Here is a 21,716-nt window from a genome sequence, read left to right on the forward strand (position 1 = left end):
TTACAAATGAGTTTAGTTAGCCTAGCACAGGGCTGCCCAATCCCGGTCCTCGAGAGCTACCGTCCTGCAGCTTTTAGATGCATCCCTACTCCAACACAGCTGAATCAAATGGTTTGATTACCTCTTCAGCATGCCATCATGTTTGGCAAAGGCCTGATAACAAGCCATTCATTTGATTCAGGTGTGTGGGAACAAGGATGCATCTAAAAGCTGCAGGACGGTAGCTCTCGAGGACCGGGATTGGGCAGCCCTGGCCTAGCATAACAGCAGAGTAATCGGCTGTAATTATCATTAATGAGTCGTAATTATACAGCGTCAGGACGTCGCAGGGGGACGTGAGCTCAATTACTAACCACGTCTGCAGCCATGCTGCCTTCTCTATCAGCTCGTGTTGCGTTCAGTTGCTATTGGAAATGTGCAAAATCAGCACTGTGTTTCTTCACTGACATCAGTGGCTGCGCATCAAACTGCGTGATCATCATATTTATAATTTCTAGCATGACTGTGGGTTGTAGCGTTTTTGTTGCATACAGTTGGTTTCATATTTTATTCTATTATTGTTCAAATGGAGTGTTGTGCAAAAGTCTTGGATCACCCCTCATTTCTCTAAAAGTGATCTTGAGCAACAGTCTAATGGCAGGGGTAGGGAACTCCAGGCCTCGAGAGCCGGTGTTCTGCAGGTTTTAGATGTGTCCTTGATCCAACACAGCTGATTTAAATGGCTAAATTAGCTCCTCAACATGTCTTGAAGTTCTCCAGAGGCCTGGTAATGAACTAATCATTTGATTCAGGTGTGGTGACCCAGGGTGAGATCTAAAACCTGCAGGACACCGGCTCTCGAGGACTAACGTTTCCTACCCCTGGCCTAATGGTCTTTCAAAGTTTGTGTCTGGACACTTCTTTTATAAGGCTCTAAACACTGATGTGTGAATTGATCAGCTATTAAGCAACAAAGTCAAGCGATGAGACAGTGTTTTATCTAGACATAAAGGACTTAGCTGTCTGTCACAGAAACATGTAATTTATTACATTTTTTTTAGATAAACCTTGAAAAGTGACACATTTTACAGACGTAAATTAGTATTTTTGAACCAACAAGAAGCTGCAAATCTGCCATTTCTTGCACATGTTCTTTTTCTTGCACATGTTCTTTTTCAGCTATTTATTAATAAGTGACTTTTATGTATATATATGCCTGTATATATTGTGTTATTCTTAGTTAGGGTATTGTCTGTCTTTGTTAATGTTTGTTTATAATGGAGCACTGTAACAAAAAATAATTTCCCCTAGGGATCAATAAAGTATTCTGATTCTGATTTCTTGGCATTGTTTGTATTTTGGCCTTTAAAAAAATGAGGAAACTGAAACAAGTGGAAAACAAAAATAAGAAGTGGGAGGCCTAAACATAACAAATGGGGGCATCTTAAATTACAAGGAACCTTGCCTATGAGAGTTCAGGGTATGTTGAAGAATAAACGTGGTCATGGTGACTTTAAAGCTCATTAGAATTGTACAAAATCCGCTTTTGTTTTGTTCGGGTTTTTTTAATTTATTTGTTTTTTGCCTTATAGACTGTATTTCTATGTATGTTTGTACCTGTTTTAATAAATGTCTGGAATCGTTTCCTATTTTCCTTGCAAAATATTGGAAAATGTGGGTTCTTCATGACATTTTCAGTGTTGCATTGTAGTGAATGTGAAATGTACACCTGTACATTTTTTCACATCTCTTTTAAACAGTTTGTAAATTAAAGCAACCAATGCATTCCTTTTAAAATGTAGGCCTACTGTGACATATTTTCATAAGTGGGTACATGTTTTATTCGTGCTGTAACAACAGAAAGAACACACATCGAGGACATACATCCCACCACTGGCTTCATTCTGGTCTGTAATTCAGCTGTCGTTTATGTACTATGCTGAAAAATATCACTGTGCCCACAAAGGAAAGGAGAAGACTGGCGGGTAATTAACATGTATAAACAATTCAGTTTCAAAGTTGAATTTGCAAATGCCTTATCGGGAAGGAAATCCGCTAAACAAATTAGTTAAACCTCAAGTACAGCCCGCGGAAAGGGCGTCTTGATGAGAAAAAGTAAGCGTAAACAGCACATTTATGGTACGTAGGAAAACTAAAACCCTGTCAAAGTGTACTCAGAAAACTGTTTCTTCTGGGGAGCACGTGAACGCAGCATCCCGTACTCTTGCAGGAGATGCTTTTAGTCGCAGCTCGCTCACTGCGCGTCTGCAGCACAACATAAAAGAAAACAATGCACAGGAAGGGGACAGCTGGAGCTCTCCGCACAGAGTGATCATGGCCGGTCGGTGGCGCGACGGTGCTCGCGTGTGTTCGGGAGAGCAGGACGGTGGCCTCAAACCGGCACGAAAGCTCCGCCAGCAGCAAGAACCGGGCTCAGACACCGGGGACGCGACGGAGCCGCCGCGAGGACTGCCGCGATGGATGCGGCTTTACTTCTACGGGATGCACGGCGTGACTCTGGATGTCCTGCTGTCATCCTTACAGGGGCTTTTGCACTCACGGGACCCTAAGCTGATGGGCTTTTCCTCTCCGTATCTTTGCATCATGCATTCGCTGACCCATTTTGCGCTGGAAAAGATCTACTCACAGAAGAGGTGCTTCCTAGGTCGGCCTGTGGTGTTTCATCTTGTTTTCTACCCGTCCATCTACATCGGGCTGCAGATTCTGATCGGGAACATTAACACTTTGGCCGAGCAAGTGAGGGTGGTTTCTGGGACTCAGCTGGTAGTGCATTACATCCTGGCTCTCTACTTCTCTCAGGTGTTTCACAGAGAGCTGTCACATCTACAGTATCGCCCATCATTCTCCGCTGACCTCCAGCTGGAAGGCAGACCCCCGCACGGTCTTCCCGGCTTTGCGCGCTTCTTATTCTTCGGGATGCACGGCTTTCTGGACGAGGTCCTTTTCACCTCTCTGTTCAACCTGGTGGAGAAGTCTGACAGGACCCTCAGCGGTCACACGTCCCTGTGGTCTTTCCTGATGTACGGAAGCTGCAGCTTCGTGGTGGAGAAGCTCTACCTTTACCTGCACTTCAGCCTGGGCTGGGGGTCCTGGCGACGACTCCCCATCTACATCTGCTTCATCTACACGTGGGAATTCTCGTGGGGTCTGGTCCTGAGGCAGTTTAACGCTTGCTCGTGGGATTACTCCCACTATCCTCACAACTTCATGGGACTTATCACCCTGCTCTACCTGCCCGGGTGGATCTGCTTGAGTCTCTATCAGGACGTGCTGTCCAATGTCCTGCTGAGAATCAAGTGCACCAAAGATGTGCATGATTTAAGTGAAGAGAATGGAGACGTCAATGGACAACTGGAGCCAAACAAAAAGCAACTTTAATTCTAAGTTTGATGGTTGTAAACTAATATATAAGTGAGGAAGAAATACAACTAATTTAATAAGGGACATCTATTTATTATCAGGCAGTAAACAACAAAAATCAGAGTCTACGTTACACCTTCTAAAAATGAACATTTGTCCATATATCAAAATATTGGTAGCACTTTATAATACAGTCCACGATCAAGGGTGTAATAGACTTAAATGGAATTTACATGTAGACAAACTTGAATAAGAGGGTAATAATTCAACTTTTTTTTTTTACAGGAAAGCAGAAAAATGTTCTTAAGTACTGCATTTGTAATTTAAGTAGTGCACAACATCTGGGTATTTTACAGGAAATGAGATAGAAATCAATCATTTTAAGTAGTGTATTATTTCCATCTATTTTAGTGAACCAAAAAAGATCCAAATTTTATTCTATATTTATGCTCTACTTTTTATATTGACATTGTGAATTGCATTGGTGTGCCTCAGAGTATAAGTGGGCGGATCAATCCAAATACTGTTAGATATAATACCGAAGCTAGTATTGGTGTGGGATTGATACTAGTGTGATAGGATTGAAATTTTGTTTCTAGGTTGGACTCCAAGGAAAAGTAAACACCAGCCCGATTACTCTATTGTTAAAAGATCACATGGGCCACCTGTGTGGCCTGCAGTATTTGCAACTTTTAGTTTTTTCTTCTAAGTGGGAAAGGTACTTTTATAGGTAATATAAATGGAAAATTGAATATAATCCAGAAAAAAATGCAAAAAGTACAGCATATTTACAGTACAGGATGGTTAAACTCAGAGAAAAAGAAAATACCTGGACATAATAGACTACTTAAAATTATAATTATTTCTTCTTTCCTGTAAAAACTTGACTTTTTAGCTCTAATTCTAGTTTATCTACTGCTAAGTACTTATAGGTAAATAATTATCATTTGTGGGTTTACCACTATCATTCATGCAGTACCTAAAATTATATACAGTATAATTATTTCTTCTTCCCTGTAAAAGCTTGAATTATTACCCCTAATTCTAATGAGTCTACTACTAATTATATCTAGATTAATATAATAACATTGTCATTTCAGATAAAATACATTGGCATACCAATTCTAATTCTAGAGTTATTGCTCTCTTAGCTGCGCTCTGTATTATAAAATACTATCAGATTTTTTAATACGTTTCATTTTCTTCAGGCTGGTGAAGATTGGTGTGTTCAGCAAGATTTTCTGTGGAGGTAATAACTTCTGGAAGTTACGAGTCGACCCTAACCCTCGTTACCTGTGCTTTTATTCTGCTCTGCCTGATATTTTAGGGTATAGCAAGGAATTCAAAACTTTGGACCCTAACTGTTTAAATTCAATTACTGCCGTTTTTACCCATTTAGTGGAAAATACAGTTGTAACATGAACAACTTTTACATGTCCTCATGACTTTGAAAGTGTGAAGATTCCGTTTTGTATGGATTGCAGTGACTGATTTCCCGTTCTTCACATATGGCAGATGTGTTTTGGATTTGATCGCTTACGTTATTCACCTATACATCAGCATGCTTTAAGTGTCCTATCTGCATGCTAAAATACCAGTAAAGCTTTCTTTTATTCATTAACTCACATGTATCAACTAATATTCCAAAGTCAGTATTTTTAAGACAGAGTCATCTGTTAATTTTTCACCTTTTTATTCGACTCGTTAACATTTCAAAACAAACTGCATCCACTCAGCTTGTTAACATGATCACAGAGCAATGCATGGCAATTCTTAGAGTTGATATAAACCCAGTGGTATATGTAGCAAAGGAATCCGTAGCTAAATGATTATGAGGAGACATGATGTTGCAGTTTCTTTTTCATGACCCAAACACTGATTTGCTCGAGTGCCTTCCTGCGCAAACTGAGTCCAAGCGACACAAAAAAAACTCAGCTTTTTATCTGCAAGTGCTACAATTGTGGGTCGAAAGGAAGTGCCTGACTGAAAATGGATTTTGGGGGCCAATGTCAATATTGATTTTTTTATTGATATACAAAATATGTGACTTAGTGATATATGGGTTAATATAATATTGATATAATATAGGCCATACCGGTTCACCAACATACTGTAGCAGCCAGTCACCTATATGTATCACCTGTATCATCTATATTCTCTAGATATTAACCTCCTATGCTGCCTCATTAGAAGTAATATGCTTCAATGAACTGCAAAGAAATGATTCTGCTCTGTGACCTTTTTGAACACCATTAAAATATTAGAATCAGTCACTTTGCACTTAGAATTAGAAACACGATGATCTTCTCTGGGATTGATTGATTATTTAGGTGACAAATTATTTTTTGTCTATACAAATTTAGAAGCATACTTTGCACAGGTGCTTTATTTTATTATTTTGTTTATTAACAAATATTCATATTAATTGTTTTTTTTAGTTTTAAAGCCCTTTGAAATTCTACTGATATGATTAGCACTGAGAGCTGAACTGAACCCTACTCAGCCTAATACTTTGGCTACTGATTTTTTTTCCTTGTTTAACCTGGCAGCTACACTGGTGTTCTTAAACATTTACACTCTGTCCCACATGAATAACTTTGTACAACTTAGTTTTTTTCCATGACAGAATAACTGTATTTTAATCATACTTAACTTTCGTGTTTGGCTGTGCACTTTTTGAAGATTTTAAAAAAAATGACCAAACTACTTTTAAAAAGCTATAAAAAAAAAAGAACGTTTGAAAGAAATTGCACAATAACTAAAAAAAAATATCTAACTTGCAATGGCATGTACTGTATGACTTAGAATTTTAAATAAAAATACAATTTTCCTGTGACGCAGCTGGTATTCCTTCATTTCTTTAACATTTGCATTATTCAGCAGAGGCGCAATTACACCATATCTATGGAAATATTTACTTCCTGTTGAAGAGTCAAGGTTAAAAGTTAAAAGCAGTCCAGGCGTAAAGTGAAAGGGTAAATCAAACCCTTATACAGAGGTTTTGCCCTGTGGAGGGTGCGGTTTCTTTTTATTTACTGACTTGGTGTTTGCATTCTGCTAAAAGGCTAGGAACAAAAAAGGTCTGCCAGACACTGGTAACTATAGGAAATACTTGTAGTTTTCCATACCACAAGCTTGAACAAATCTCAGCAGATCCAGGCACACAAGCAACAGAATCAAGACAATCTTGGTTTTATGGCTGCAAATCATTTTCTTTAGTGCATAAGATAATAGTTCCTGGCACAACCTGATAATATGTGTGTTATCTGTAATTACTGCTTTCTGGTTGAGTTAGCACTGATATAAATCAAATAAGACAGAGAAAATTGCAAAAAAGCAATGTAATTCATTTAAATTTTTAGTTATGTGATGCTGGGGTTTTTTGTATAGTTGTGTTCACTTTCTCACTCCCTCTCTTTCTCCCCGCGACACCATGGAGATCATTGTGACATAAGCAAATACGAACATTTAGACATCACACACACCACCCAGAGGACTCTGAGTGAATACACCAGTGACCTACAATATTTACTGTAAATCACAATGGGAGCAACATACACCAAGCCTCATTAACACGTTCAATCAGAAGTAATCTGTGACTGCTGTTTATAAAAATGAACATGCATTTTCAACATATCTTTTGGTATCTAATACTAGGAAGTGAAACTGAACAGTTGGCTTGATTATTATGGCAACTTCCTTTCCAACACCTGAATAATAAAACATTATAATATGGTCCTTAAAACTTTACTAGACCAGCGGGAAATTCCATTAATTGATATTTCTCTAATAGTCGCCACATTACATATCTGTTTATGTCCTCATTAATCCAAATGTCTAATCCGACAATCACATGGCAGCAGCTCAGTACATTCAGACAAGTAGACATGGTGACAGAGAGTTTAAACTGACCGTTAGAATGGGGAAGAAAGATGATTTAAGTGACTCTTTGAATGTAAGTTGTTTGTTGGTACCCGTTAGCGGCAATTCTCTGGGTGAAAATGACTTGTTGATGTCAGAGGTCAGAGGAAATGGCAAGGCTGGTTTGAGCTCATAGGAAGGCAACAATAATTCAAATAACCACTTGATTGACCACATTTTGTACCGCTCCTCAGCTAAGAACAGGAAATTGAGGCTACATTTTGCATGGACTCGCCAAAATTAGACAGTAGAAGGTTGGAAAAACATTACTTGTTCTGATGAGCTTCGAATTCTGCTTCAACATTTGATTGTAAGTTCAGAATCTGGCATAATCAATATAAAAGCATCCTGATCCAAGTACTTGCTGCTTTTTTGATCCGAGAAAGACCCTTTATGACCACCAATCTTTTGATGGCTTCTTCCAGCCGGACAACATGCTATTTCGCAAAGCTCAAATCATCTCAAAATGTTTTCTTGAACATGACAGGTGCTCTGTTGAACTGAAATGGCTTTCACAGCCACCGTATTTCAATCCAACAGCACCTCTGGAATGCGATCGAATGATAAATCTACAGCAACTCTGTGGTGCTATGTGTAATGCTGTCATAGAAGTACAGGCAACTTTCTCTGAGGAATGTTTCCAGCACTTTCCTCATTTGTCATTTATAGACTTAAATAATCCACTGCTTGTCAGACCTTTTCTCTCAAGCAATCAAAAGCCACTGACAACGATCTAAACTGGAATAAAGGTCAGTGCGTCTGGTGATTCATGTTTATTTTTCTCACACAAATTATATTCGCTATACATTTGCATACACAGACATATTTTTAAAAGAGCCGAGATAAATTAAATAAATTACTGAGAATTTAAAATGAAAAATGTTTTCATTCATTCAGTACTTTGTCATTGCAGAGAAAGAAATAAAAAACTGCTGCAGTTTTTCTTTTTTTTCCATTTGCATATGCAGTCAAATCATATTCAAATACCAACTGGCTGTAATATTGTCAGGCACAGGTGACACATCTGTGATTTGGTATTGTGCTTGTAGTTTATAGATTCTGTCAGTGGTTTTATTCATAGTACATGAAGTAGCCCTATGCTTACTGAGTTGTTTTTTACTGACACAGCAAAAGGTAGCAGTATATATATATATATATATATATATATATATATATATATATATATATTGAGTTAATCGTTGACTATAAGCTCATCTTCTATGTGAGTAGAAGTTTGATTCTGGGTTCTAGACCAGACTAACAATTTAGTTTGTAACCACCAAATTTAATTGTCAGCTGCATTAAAGTTCTTATTAACTTTATCTTTAGCGGTGCTGGCCTGCTCGGTGTCATCTAATCCAACTTTTCTCAGAGTGGGGGAGTTCTGGTACTGCCCTCGCTTAACACTGAACATCAGGGCCTTGGCAAGCTCTTTGTATGTCCTAGGAGTGCATTTCAGTCCTTTGTAGCACTGACAGTTAAATCTCCTGCTTAAAGACTTCAGGTCTGCCAAGCTTGGACTTCCTAGAACAAAGTAGCGTTTCTGAGTATTCACAACCCTGAAACTTTCAGGGTTTAGGTGGAGGTAATGGCTGGACTTGTAGTTTTTTCTGACACAGCGGCCATTTCCTCGGCACAGGAAGTCGCTGCACAGCTGGGCAGCTGTCGTGACATTGGTGATGTAAGGATTCAGGGTGGAGGTGAGGTAGAAGGAGAGGGCTTCACAAGAAAGCTGGAGAGGAGAAATAGAGAGAGGAATAAATAAGATCACTATAGTTGTGGACACAAATTTACATGCACTCATCGTGGGCATGAATGTCACGGTAAGTTCAGGCTTTTTATGACTTCTTTCAACTGTTCTTTTTCCAGACTACAATAGATACATCCCCAGTAATATTTGGTAAAATATTCCTTAGCAAGTTGCACCTCAACCAGATCCTTTCAGTAGCGATCAACAAGCTTCTGGTATAATTCTTGCTGGTTATTTGACCACTCTTCTTGGCATTATTGGTAGAATTTATTTAAATTAGATGGTTTCCTGGTCCAGCTTTTAGGCAAAATAAATGTAAACTTGTGTACGCAAATTCTTGTTTTTTAACGTCACTGAACATGTATGCTGTTCTCCCTTTCCACCGTGGAAAAAGAACAGTTCAGAGAGACCATTAAAAGTTCAAAATTACAATGATATTCATGCCCGTGATGTGTGCATGTACCTTAAACTTCTGACCACAATTGTGTCGCCTAAAACAGAGGACAGCATCACAATAATTCAGTGACCGTGAATTGTATTAACATGTCCACGTGAAAAAAAAAACTGATCAATACCACTTGCATACCTATTCCTTAAAAACAAGACTAAAGCTAGCTTAGCTTTGCTTAGCTAGCCTTAATGATTACTAAATGACATTAGTGGGCTACGGTGGCGGTGGTGTTAGGTCAGTTTTGTTAAGACCAGACTGAAGACACTATATCGGTTGACGTTTATTGGAGTGGTTCAATAACATGGACAGATTAATTCTAATGAGGCATAGGATGTTATTGATTTTCTTACTTTATGTTGACTTAATGCAAAAATTTCACAAGGCTAGATCTGGCAAGTTTGTTTCTGCAGAGAATTAAGCTAAGCAGCTGCTAACTGTAGCAGCAGTGTCACTGTTTTATAAGATAAGATAAGATAACCTTTATTAGTCCCACACGTGGGAAATTTGTTTTGTCACAGCAGGAAATGGACAGTGCAAAAGTTATGACGCAAAAATTAGAATACAATAAGAATAAATACAGTACACAGCTGTACAGAATAGAATAAAATAATATACTATATACAGTAGAATAAAATAGAATAAAAATATACAATAAGATAAAAATAGAATACGAATGCTATATACAACTGAGTAAAAATACAACGATGCCAGAAAAGATTATTGCACTTAGTGTTATTGCACATGTGTGGATGAGTGTGTTTGTTCAGTTAAAGTCTTTGTTGTGGAGTCTGACAGCAGTGGGGAGGAAAGACCTGCGAAATCTCTCCGTCCCACACCGTGGGTGCCGCAGTCTCCCACTGAAGGAGCTGCTCAGTGCTGTCACAGTCTGCTGCATGGGGTGGGAGACGTTGTCCAACAGGGATGACAGCTTAGCCGCCATTCTCCTGTCACTCACCACCTCCACTGGGTCCAGAGGGCATCCTAGAACAGAGCTGGCCCTTCGGATCACCCTGTTCAGTCTCTTCCTGTCCCCAGCAGAGATGCTGCCGCCCCAGCAGACCACACCATAAAAGATAGCAGAAGCCACCACAGAGTCATAGAAGGTCTTCAGGAGTGGGCCCTCCACCCCAAACGACCTGAGTCTCCGCAGCAGGTACAGCCTGCTCTGCCCTTTCCTGTAGAGGGCGTCTGAGTTATGAGTCCAGTCCAGTCTGTTGTTCAGATGAACACCAAGGTACCTGTAGCTGTCCACAGCCTCAATGTCCATACCCTGGATGTTCAGTGGTTGCAGTGGGGAATGCTTGTGCCTGCGGAAGTCTACCACCAGCTCCTTGGTTTTACTGGCGTTGATCTGGAGGTAGTTCAGCTGGCACCAGTCCACAAAGTCTTGAGTCAGTCCTCTGTACTCCTTGTCGTCCCCATCAGTGATGAGGCCGACTATTGCAGAGTCATCAGAGAACTTCTGCAGGAAGCACTGGGTGGAATTGTGGGAGAAGTCTGCAGTGTAGATGGTGAAGAGGAACGGAGCCAGAACCGTTCCCTGTGGGGCCCCCGTACTGCAGACGACCCTGTCCGACACACAGCCCTGAGTCCTCACATATTGTGGTCGGTCGGTGAGGTAGTCCAAAATCCAGGTAGTGAGGTGATGGTCCACTCCAGAGTTCTCCAGCTTGTCCTTCAGAACCGAGGGAAGAATAGTGTTGAAGGCACTGGAGAAATCAAAGAACATGATTCTCACAGTGCTTCCAGCGGTCTCCAGGTGAGCGAGGGAACGATGTAGGAGGTGAATGACGGCATCATCCGCGCCAATGCCAGGCTGGTAGGCAAACTGAAGTGGGTCCAGTGATGAGCTTGTTAGGCGCCGAAGCTGAGCCAGGACCAACCGCTCCAGGGTCTTCATCAGGTGGGATGTCAGAGCCACCGGCCTGTAGCTGTTGAGGTCCTTGGGGCGTGAAGTCTTTGGCACTGGTACAACACAGGAGGTTTTCCAGAGCTGTGGGACTCTTCCCAACCTCAGGCTCAGGTTGAAGAGGTGCTCCATCACCCCACACAGTTGGTCCGCACAGGACCTGACGACCCTCGAGCTGATGCCATCTGGGCCCGCTGCCTTCTTGCCATTAATCCTCCTCAGTTCCCTCCTAACCTGGGTGGTTGAGAGAGACAGGCTGGAGCCTTGTGTTGAGTGTGTATTGGATGCTGTTGTTGGGGGTGGGGAGGAGTGAGCAGGGTGAATAGAGGAGGTGTGAAGTGTCTGAGGTGTCAGAGGTGGAACAGCAGCAGTGGGGGTGGGTGAGTCTGCAGCCGATGTTGTAGACTGTCTCATGGTTGAATCAAATCTGTTGAAGAAATGATTCAGTTCATTTGCCCATCTCACATCCCTCCCAGGCAGAGAGTTCTGCTGTTTGTGGCCTGAGATGGTTCTGAGGCCTCTCCAGACTTCACCAACGTTGTTTTGCTGAAGCTGGTTCTCCATCTTCTGCCTGTAGCTGTCCTTCCCATTCCTTATCAGTCCCCTCAACTCTCTCTGCACCCTTTTCAACTCCTCTTTGTCTTTGGATTTGAAGGCCCTCCTCTTCTGCTTGAGGACAGCTTTAATTTCTGGGGTAATCCAAGGTTTGTTGTTGGAGAAACACCGTACAGTCCTGGTAGGTACGGTGTTATCCACACAGAAATTAATATAGTCAGTAATGCATGTAGTAAGGCTGTCGATGTCCTCTCCTCAATGGTCGTCACAGATCACCTCCCACACAGTCGACTCAAAACAGTCCTTAAGAGCCTCCTCGCTCTCCTCTGACCATCTCTGCACTGTGCGGGTGGCTGGTGGCACCCTGCGCACTAAGGGCTCATTATACATTCAAGAGCAAGCAAACTAGCCAACACGTTCTCACTCCCAAAGCATAACATTTTACGCTAGGTGCCAAATCGTCAACATATTACGTTTTCGGCTACCCACCACGTTCCTAAATGACGACTTCAGAAAAATGAGGAAATATGACAACCGTATGGACTCAATCTACACATGTTCGCTCTTTTTCTTCAAATCGCCGACAAAACGTCGGCATGTTACGCCTCGGGAGTGAGAACGGGCTGAACTAGCATACATATTATAAAATGTACTGTACAGTTGTTCCTGTGTGAGAGCACTATTTTGATAGATCTGTAATGTTACTGTACTGTTGCACCCAATGTGACCCAGTGTCCTATATTGAGATTCACAGCCAGCTAAACTCTCTCTTGCATCACTTCCTCCAAGGAACAGGCACGTGTTGTATTTGGACAGGATTTAATGCAAAAAAGTGTGAAACTGAAATGATACAGAATACAGAAATGTCACATAAACATTAGCTTGGGTTGAACTTAAGTGGACATATAAAACACATCAAAAGTTTCCAAATCACTTCAATAATGTCATATACCCTCTCTTAAAGGTAAACACAATTAAGAAACTTACTCATATTGCCACTCAAAGGGATTTAACGGAGTGGATGGCTTTGGATCAGAGGAAAACACGCCATGTCTTGCTTCACTCATGAGCAAACACTTCCTATCACACTTCTTTTAGTGACTAATTGGCTCAACATAGCAAACTGTGCAAACCTGCGCCCCCTATAGGCCTGGAGAAATAACATACAAACAGTTCCAGTACAGTTACAAATCTAATATTTGTGATAAGCTAAGCAGCTGCTAACTGTATCAGTGGTATTACCTTTTGATATAATCAACAGAAAACAAACTAGCATATTTACATATTAGAAAACCAGCTATTCCTGACTGAGAGTATTGTTTTGATAGGTTTGTAATGTGTGGAGTAAGAAGTTCATTAACTGCAGAACAGGCAGAATTAACAAAAAATATCTTGCAGCTATAAAAAGCCTAATGCACTGAATAGCAGACACTAAGGACGTGTAATAAAGTTATTTAACAGCATGTAATATGTAATAAAAGGCAATTAAGATATGCAACTACAAGAATATTAATTACATGCTGAGGTCTCTGTCAGAGCAATTTAAACATCCAGTTAAATGTACCATCATTGCTTAATTTAGGCTTTGCTGTTGTGGATTAACTATTGTGGTTGCTAAACCAGCCGCCACAATCACTCAGCAGATATTGTCAGTTGCTGAAGAGATAAACCGCTTCCTGTATCGTCTAATTAAAGTCTTTGTCTTGTTCCGTCTGACTGACATCAATACATTGTTATATCTTTCAGCAGTCCAATGGAGGCCTGTGGTGTGATGTTACCTGGTCATCATAGTCACCGCTGGCTCCCCATAGCACAGCGCCAGATGCCCCCACTGCCACACTCTCCCCGACGGTGCTGATCAGATCCCCCTGGACGCAAATAGTTAATCATCTTCACTAATTGTTCGTTACACATGTAAAAAGACTGAGCCAATATTTAAAAATGTAAGATTAGATTTGATGAATGTTGAGCTGTTTCAAAGTTAAGCAATTTTCAGTTTTTAAAGAGGTTTTAAAACACATTGAATTTTACTGTTTACCGTTTACAGAGATGTCCTTAAACCTCCCTAAAAAAGATTTTACTGGTATGAAAATTACCATTATCAAATTAGTGTTCTATATAGTACTTGATTGTTAGCAAAGCAGTCCAGGTGCTAAACTGGCCTATACCTGCCATCATTGAAAGCATTTCGGACATTATGAAATTAAAAATATGGCAAATGATGCCCAAACTGTTGAGCGCCCCAGTGTTGGTGAAAAATGCTGGAGAATTTTTGCTTTCTCTGCACTTTTTAAACTAAAAAGGTTTGCAAAGAATTGCATCATGGTTTTGAGTTGAGGTTTTTTGCAGCATGCTCACACAAATGAGAACAGAAGATAAGGATTACAACATCGTGTGGTGGTTACCACCTGAGAAGGATGTTGTTACACCAAAGAAACTGAACTCCCCTTAAAACTGGACCTCCTGGCTGGAAACACTCCACTCTAGGGATGTATAAAGTAACCTAAGATGTAAGATGTAATCTAGTCAAGTGTGCTTGCATTTACTCTCTAATGAGTTACTGGAAAAGATGCAATCTGTTTAAGCTGCAAAGTCATTTAATTTGTATGCTTAGTGCTTGTCATTTGCAAATGCCTCCCAAGAACATCCCAACCAGGTCAGAAAGTCATGCTGCAGACTATTACGTAATGTGCCTATGAATAAAGTGTTAAACAAATCCACATTTAAATAGTCTTTGTTACCTGGCTGAGGAAGCGTTTGTTGTCATCAACAAAAACAGGACGCATGTAAACGAACACGGGTGCAGTAGCACTCCATCCAGGAAGGGCAGACACCCTCAAAGCCTCCTGGACGCGGTTTCTCACCATCAGAGCGGCTTTTGGATTGTCTGCTAGAGAGGTCTGAAACAGATTCAGGGAAAATTACCGCTTAACCCTGCGCGCCACCTTTTCCATCTGCTGCCCTCAGGGAGAAGGTACAGGTCTATACAGGCCAGAACATCCAGACTGGCCAACAGCCTGTATCCACAGGCTGTGAGGCTCCTGAACTCTCTGCCCCCCTCTCACGGACAATAACCATATCCAACTTCTTAATAGCAATGAACTGGTCTGCATTGGTGCATCATATCTTTATTCTCTTCCCCCTCCTGCCCCCCCCTCTTTCTTAAATAGATAACTATCATATCTGATATCATATCTCACAGTACAATAATATTGAATGGGTTGCATTGTTGTATTTTGTCATGTTTCTCAGGTCTTTGTCTGAATTTCTACGAACATTATTGCTAAGGATTGTCTTATTGCATTGGAGTCACACTGGGTTAAATATGTACACTTGGGTTTTAAGGGGTATTTATTATTTTCTTCTTTTTTTTAGGTTGTATGGAAGCCCCAAACGCAATTTCATTGTTCTTGACAATGACAATAAATAAATAAATACTAAATAAATAAATACTTAAAATAATAATATTAGAAGTATGTCATCCATATAGGAGAATCACCAACCTGCAAGTAAACAGAGGGGTAAAGGGCTGTGCTTGACTCCCATAGCCAGAGCAGCTCATCATTTTGCCTCCTCACCTCCTTGGAGCACTGGCCTGTGTAGTGCTGGTCCTTCCAGCCATAATTATAGCAGTTGGGGAACAAGTAGAAGCCCCAAAGATAGTTGGGTCTCATAGCTCTGCCCAAGGCCAACATCCCTGACATAAGATTCCTTGCTGCCTCCTAAGAGGAAGGAAGCCAGGAGTGAAGGAATGATGGCATGAATAATTAATAGGTGCTCTGAGCTCTGTATTGTATATAATTTATCATTAAGCCTCAAGCAAAGCGCTCTGACCTGAAACTGCTGTTTGGCTTTTACTGTGGCCTGCTGTACTGAGAGGGAGAGATTAGCCTGCATTACATGGGCCACTGACAAAGTCTGGTAGATTCTTTTGGTTCCCCAATTTCTGTCCCATAGGGGGCGCCATTCCTCCCAGTCTATCACAGCCAGGCCTCGGTTTGTCCTGGAAGGAATGAGGAGGGTGATGGAGGTCAATATCAGCATTTAATGTGTCACTAGGGGCAAAGACAGTATACTCTGGCCTACTTACATGGATGGGATGTAGTAGTTAATATCTGCTCTGGCCTTTTCCAAGCTGGCTTTCAGGTTAGCTCTCTGAGGGATCCCGCCGTAGAATTCTTCCCTACTTTTGAGGTCTATGTGTGGATAAAGACCCAGTCGATCTGTGTAGAACAGAGACAGAAACTGCCCTGGAACCTGCAGCAGGAACAAGACCCAATAAACTTATCTCCACTACTCATAAATAAGTTTGCCTTTTAAGACAGTTTTATAACCTCCTAAAGGTTGTATAAAAACACAACAGCTGCTGATTATCCATCATCTTTTCACTCTTACCTTGGCAGGTGTGGCCACTCCTTTAAAGGCTGAGGTGTCCAGTGAGATGTTATACCTTTTACACACTAGATCAGGGATATTCCAAGTAACAATGAATGGCTGGTGTTCAAACAGCGGGCCTACGGTGTGGGGAAGATGGGCAGGTGCAAGGCGAGGGGTTGTTGCTTCCGGAGGAGATGAAGTGGTGTTGTAGGGAAGGAGGGGTGATGTTTTAGAAAGGGCAGGCAGTGTTGTTTTGAAGGTTAAAGCTGCGGAAAGGGGTGACACTGGAAGAGGGGCCAGACGCTTTTTTAAAGCACTTTGAGGTGAGGTTGAGTTGGAAAGGGGAGACAGTGAGGCTGGTGGCAAAGGAGATTGAGTTTTAGAAGTTTTCGCAAGTTGAAGATGAACTTTTCCAGTAGAAAGAGGATACAGGCAGCTCTTGGTGTGAGGTGATTGAGAGTGTTTGTGCGAAAAAGGTGCTGTAGCTTTGTGGGACAAATTCAGATGTTTGCAGGGGTTAGATGGCAACCATGAAATTTGTTTTAGGGGTTGAACAGGATAGAAAAATGTGTGGCGACAATGGCCTGAATAAGGACTAGGAGAGACCTCTTTGCCAAACGGATGGATATTTTTAGAAGTTATAGGTGAGTTTGCAACATCTCTGTGGGGTGCTGGGTTGATGAGTTGAACTGATGTTTCAGAGGTAGAGGACTTGGCATTTGAGTCAGTCTTGATTGGGAGTTTTGACAAAGTTTGTGGGGTACGTGCAGGAGAAGAGAAGGTTGAGTAGGACTGTGATACGCTGTAAGATTTTTCCACTGAAAGAGTGGAAATGGTAGCAGGCAGGATTAAGATTGATTTGTTAATGTCAGCAGCAGGAAGTGCCACGGTTTTTGGCGCCGTCAGGGCTGCTAACGCTAATGTGAAGAAAGAGATGGGAAAGATTGACCGGGTACGAAAGAGAAGCAACAGCACACATCTTCTGCTGCTTTGTGCAACTGAAACCATCCTTTAACCTGCCTTAAAAACAGAACATAAACAAAAGAAACACTCATACCCCACAATATTAATATATAATCAGTATAGTGCATATTTCACTAAGATGCTCAGAGCACAGTTCTGTGCATAATGTCTACTTTTTTCTGAGTGGCTACTACACTTTCTTTAGTTACTGTACTGTATTCATGAATATGTCAAGGCTGTTTTTAATTCTGCACATCTATCAGTGTCAGTACTAGCATGGATCAAATTTTTTCTCTAATAACTCCAGCATAGAAGTCTCCCAAATGTTAATCCAACCTGACAAACCTGGCCTGATTTTAATCCCCTTACTTTGCTAAAAATAACCTCAAGCTGCAAAGCATGTTACTTCTATGCATGATGATTTCTGTTACATATATAAATAGACTAGTAATCACAAAATACAAGCTCAAGGCTGACTTAGACTATGTAAAGAAAAGAAGCACAGTACCTGGACATGCCTTTATCCAAATGTCCCAGCTTTGCATGTGTCTCACAGAGTGAGAACGTCCTTACAAGAAGGGCACCGATGTTATGAAGGTGGAAGACATATACAGAAGTATGAAGGAGGCGGCGTAACATGATGAGTATCGCTGTGTACCGGGATAGACTCAGGAAAGACAAGAAAATGTGTTGACCGCCCAGTGCCAAGTTTGACCTGGAGCAGAAAGGGGGAACACCTGGGTGTGAGGTTAAGGAGCGTGCCATGTTTCATAGTGCACGCATAGTGTTTCAATGCACAGCTTAGGCTGCTTATGACCTTGAGTTAGTTATAATGAAACAATTAAAACAACAGAAACAAAGGTACATAACTCAAATATACATTTAAAACAAAAAAAATGAAAATACGCTGTCATCTCGTTTGATTTGGGGGTTTCGTCATGTGTTTTTCAGTGTGAGCTTTGTTGGTTGCATACTGTAAAGATACAGTAAAAAACTGATCCAATGCTGAGAACAGAATTGAGGCAAAGTAAAAAAGTGTTTACTGGCTTTACTTTTATTTTTACTTGTAAATATATAAGCAAGCTAGTTTAAAAAAAAACTAAAAAAGCATAACACACTAATGCTATCATGACCAGCAGCTCATTCTGTCCCTGCAGTGAGGAGACACAAAAGTTTGACACCCAAGTGCCAAGAGAAGAGTAATAAATAAATATTAGGACACATTTCTCCTAATAGGAAACACAGGCAAAAAAAAAAAATATATATATATATATGGGCACAATCATTGAAGTTTACAGGAACAAATAACGAAAAATGTAACTGACGGCTACACTGTTTTGCCTCCATGTTGCAAATGTTTATGTGTCTAGACAGACATGTGTAATACACCATTTGGTGGTAGTTATTTCACACGTTAGTGGCACAGTGTAAACACAGGTACTTCTTTGACACACATACAGATGCTATACACGCACAACGTGTGTTTTTGTTAAAGTTGTGACTTCTTTAGAGCCACATAGAGCTGAATTTGATATGACGTGGGCCTGGTCATGTTATATATATATTAGGAGTGCAACAATACTCGTATCGATATTGAACCGTTCGATACAGTGCTTTTGGTTCGGTACACATATGTATCGAACAATACAAATTTTTTTATTTATTTTATCAACTTTTCTTCTGACGATGCTGTCTGTGTTGAGTGCTCAGTGGATCTGCATTTGACTACTCCACCTAGGCTGCACTGTCGAGTGCAGATCCACTGAGCGCAGTGCAAGCTAGCAAGACAGAAGCTAAGCTCATTGCAACATGGCAACTGCCTCAACGCTACCTGAAAATGAACCTCCCCCACCCTCATTCAGATCTGGTGTTTGGAACTATTTTGGTTTTCATGTGAAGTATGACCCTGATGGTAAGCGTGTCATGGACAAAAGTAAAACAGTATGTCGGATGTGCCACGCAATGCTCAATTGGTGGGAACTAGTGCGTTAGCGCAGTTAGCTTGTTAACGTGTTGACGCCGTACAGCCCCACGCACGGGCGATCTGCGGTAACTCGTTAACGGAGATTTGCCACGTTATGGCGTTAATGTCATTTTAATATCACGTACACATATACACATAATGTCCCTCAAGAAGACACTGAGAAAAAATAAAGAATAACATTGAGACTGTAACTTTGCCTTAAGTCATTATTGATTTTGTTTCTTCACCTTGAGTCCATCCTCTGCCAAGCTGCACCTGTGATTCTGCAGCTGCTCGCTGATGAGCTGACAGATAAGTAAATCTTTTCTTGGATATTATCCTCTGCATCCTTACCCTATCACCTCTGCCTCCCACAGGGCGCCAGCCTGCACTGTTGAAACACTATTTTTTTTGAGTGTTTCAACTGGAAAAAATAGAATGCCATTGATCAAAACTAGAATGCCTTTGATCCAAAGTAGAATGCCTTTGATCCTTTGTGATGTCATCATCTTGCTGAGGAAAAAAAAACCCTTAAGTAGGAGCTTTGCTCTGTTAAACTTTGCTGCTCAACGGACCTTGACCTGACAGTAAGCAAACCCTTTTGGAGAGTTTTGAGAGAATTTCGCGTTACCTAGCAATTCACTGACCAAGCCGACACATTTCACCATGTCAGCTAACCCATCCTTCCGCTCAAATGAGCTTGGAATAGTTAAAGGGAGCGTTTTGGGAAACCACTACAAGGTAGAGGCTTTCCTCGGAGAAGGGGGCTTTGGTATTGTAGCCAAATGTCGTGATACCATGACCAACCAAGCTGTGGCTATTAAAGTCAACAAGAGCCGCCCTGATATTCTGCAACAGGCAAAACTGGAAATTTTCATCCTGGAGCAGCTGCAAAGGTTGGATCCAGATGCCGCCAACATTGTTAAATGGAACGGCTTTTTCCACGACGGAGAGCGGGTTTGCTTAAAGTTCGAACTCCTTGATCAATGCCCGTGGGACTATATAGGGGACCGGAAAAACCAGGGTCTCCCCATAAGCGAAGTCAGGCCAATTTTAGGTCAGCTCACAAATGCTCTGTCCCACCTGGGTTCTTTGGGAATAGTGCACGCTGACCTCAAACCTGGAAACATCATGGTTGTAAACCGCCATGAGTCTCCCATCAAAGTCAAACTTATAGACTTTGGCCTTGCATGTCCGGCGTCTGCAGTGATGCCTGGTGACCGTGTGGGGACAATTGGTTATAGTGCACCTGAAGTTATGCTTGGCCTTCCTTACAATGAAGCAAGTGACATGTGGTTTCTGGGGCTAGTAGCTGTGGAGCTTGGTACAGGGGTGCCACTCTACCCTGGAAATGAAGACTATGATGTTTTGAAATTCATCATAGAGACTCAGGGTCAGCCACCAGATCATGTTCTAGACTCTGGCGTGTACACTGAAGACTATTTCATTAAAGACAACGGCAACCAACAGCGCTGGACATTTAAGACTGACCAACAATTTCAGTACGAGACAGGATATGAGTCCCTGGAGACAAGATACATAAAACCGATGCGTCTCGATGACCTCTAACAAGTAATGATGTTTAGAAGAGGACCTGAAAATGGCCAACGTTTGTTTGTAAGCTTAATTAAACAGATGTTGGCCTTGGATGCAAACCAGCGCATTACACCGTCGGAGGTTCTCCGGCATCCCTTTTTCAACCCTAAGAGTTCCCCTTACATTGACATGAGTGCTGAAAGACCACAAAACCCTGTGGTCTTTCAGCACCCTTCAAACTTGAAATGCAAGAGATCAGAGAAAATCAACTGCAGTTTTCAAAACTCAGTTGAATTTTCTCAGCAAGTATTTGTCCACACGTCAGCCAGCCCATCCTTCCGCTGAGATGAGCTTGAAATAGTTGAAGGGAGTATTTTGGGAAACCACTACAAGGTAGAGGCTTTCCTCGGAGAAGGGGGTTTTGGTATTGTAGCCAAATGCCATGATACCAAGACCAACCAAGCTGTGGCTATTAAGGTGAACAAGAACCGCACTGATATTCTACAACAGGCAAAACATGGAAATTTTCATCCTGAAGCAGCTGCGAAGGTTGGATCCAGATGCCGCCAACATTGTTAAATGGAACGGCTTTTTCCACGACGGAGAGCGGGTTTGCTTAAAGTTCGAACTCCTTGATCAATGCCTGTGGGACTATATAGGGGACCGGAAAAACCAGGGTCTCCCCATAAGCGAAGTCAGGCCAATTTTAGGTCAGCTCACAAATGCTCTGTCCCACCTGGGTTCTTTGGGAATAGTGCACGCTAACCTCAAACCTGGAAACATCATGGTTGTAAATCGCTATGAGTCTCCAGTCAAAGTCAGACTTATAGACTTTGGCCTCGCATGTCCTGCGTCTGCAGTGATGCCTGGTGAACGTGTGGGGACAGTTGGTTATAGTGCACCTGAGGTTATGCTTGGCCTTCCTTATAAC

The 21,716-nt window shown here is 41.5% G+C and overlaps 2 protein-coding genes across 2 annotated transcripts; one reads left to right on the plus strand and one right to left on the minus strand.

The window, feature by feature from the left end:
• Positions 1-2,115: 2,115 nt before the first annotated feature.
• tmem229a (transmembrane protein 229A) lies at positions 2,116-7,890 on the plus strand (the record flags this gene model as incomplete). Its single annotated transcript, XM_080886068.1, has 1 exon — positions 2,116-7,890. The coding sequence occupies one exon, from the start codon at positions 2,116-2,118 to the stop codon at positions 3,376-3,378; it is 1,263 nt and encodes a 420-aa protein (XP_080742194.1). The 3' UTR covers positions 3,379-7,890.
• Positions 7,891-8,039: 149 nt separating this feature from the next.
• On the minus strand, positions 8,040-19,917 carry LOC308399803 (hyaluronidase PH-20-like; the record flags this gene model as incomplete). Its single annotated transcript, XM_080887235.1, has 8 exons — positions 8,040-9,013; positions 13,725-13,814; positions 14,688-14,846; positions 15,450-15,668; positions 15,781-15,949; positions 16,037-16,203; positions 16,342-16,589; positions 19,881-19,917. The coding sequence occupies 8 exons, from the start codon at positions 19,915-19,917 to the stop codon at positions 8,567-8,569; spliced, it is 1,536 nt and encodes a 511-aa protein (XP_080743361.1). The 3' UTR covers positions 8,040-8,566.
• Between the last annotated feature and the right edge of the window lie 1,799 nt (positions 19,918-21,716).

This window comes from Rhamphochromis sp. 'chilingali' (genome assembly GCF_963969265.1).
Source record: "Rhamphochromis sp. 'chilingali' genome assembly, chromosome: 7".
Taxonomy (NCBI): domain Eukaryota; kingdom Metazoa; phylum Chordata; class Actinopteri; order Cichliformes; family Cichlidae; genus Rhamphochromis; species Rhamphochromis sp. 'chilingali'.